The sequence below is a fragment of the Salpingoeca rosetta genome (assembly GCF_000188695.1).
Source record: "Salpingoeca rosetta unplaced genomic scaffold supercont1.9, whole genome shotgun sequence".
Taxonomy (NCBI): domain Eukaryota; class Choanoflagellata; order Craspedida; family Salpingoecidae; genus Salpingoeca; species Salpingoeca rosetta.
Window position 1 is genome coordinate 1,712,489 of NW_004754925.1, and position 1,101 is coordinate 1,713,589.

At 57.9% G+C, this 1,101-nt stretch overlaps 1 protein-coding gene across 1 annotated transcript in view; it reads right to left on the minus strand.

The window, feature by feature from the left end:
- The window catches only part of PTSG_12145 (uncharacterized protein), a gene marked incomplete at both ends in the record, with an annotated part of 5,725 nt that overhangs the window by 3,158 nt on the left and 1,466 nt on the right, over window positions 1–1,101 (minus strand). The window contains one exon of the mRNA XM_004995107.1: window positions 643–713. Coding sequence (XP_004995164.1) covers window positions 643–713 — 71 coding nt within the window. The remainder of the gene's footprint in view (window positions 1–642; window positions 714–1,101) is intronic.

The window sequence follows — 1,101 nt, forward strand, 5'->3', positions numbered from 1 at the left end:
AGAGGAGAGCTGAGGACTTGAGCCAGAGGGAGAGGCAGCGCTGTCCTGATCATCAAAGGACAACAAAAGCCGGTGGACGTGCGTGGTATCTGCCCAACCAGTCTTGGCTTGGTTCGCTTGTGCTTCTTGCTTGCTTCTTGCTTGTTGTGGTCGAGGTGGTTCGAGGAAAATGGCCACCAAACACCAACTCATTCACAACAAACAAAAACCAACAACGAAACCAACCAGCAGACTGCTGGCGTTTTCTCTTTGCTTGTTTTCCCCCCCATCCATGCTTACGTCCACGCTTCTCAGCATGTATGTTTCGCACAAGAAAGTGTGAGAATTTTGCAGGTGGCGACGATCCACCAGTCCAACTTGGCGCACGAGCAACAGCAAGCAATCAGTCATCCGAGCCTTCCAGAACTTCCAGAATGATCGCGGAAACTTCGCCAACGCCACCGACCGCCGCCAACACACATAAACACACAAACGCAACAGCCTTTTCTTGGCTGTGGGCTTGTGGGCGGGGGTCGTAGCAACGCTGCCGCCAACGTGGTCGATCGTGGTCTTGGGGGACGTGGGCACTGCTGCACGTGCTGGTGGTGGAAGGGGCACTGAGCACGGTCGAAAAGCCTGGGCACAGCCCGAGCCGTGGCATACCCGCCGCACGTTGGCACTAGGGCATCGACGGTGTACGCATACAAAGTCCATGCGTCGCCAAGCAACCAGCTCTGTGGTGGGTGTGCAAGATGGCCAGTACAGCCGTGCACATGGGAGGCATTTCTCAGGACGTTCCCGTTTATTGACCTGGCGCCCATGGCTCTGCTGAGGGCGCGGCAGGGAGAACCAAGAGGGGAGGAGGAACAGGCCAAGGAGGAAGAAGCAGAAGGAAAGGGCGCCCCAGGGGCAAGCAACAGGCAGATGCAAGAGACGAGAAGACCAGGGCACAGGGGAAAGGGATGACAATGGGGGAGAAGACAAAGAGAAAGAAGGTGGTGGAGGAGGACCAGGCCAGGCGTGGTCCTGGTGCACCGGTCCCCCGGAGGAGTAACCCCCCCCGCAGGGGTGGTGCTGAGGCGAACGCGCACAAGCGGGAGGAAAAGAAGCAGGTCACCAACA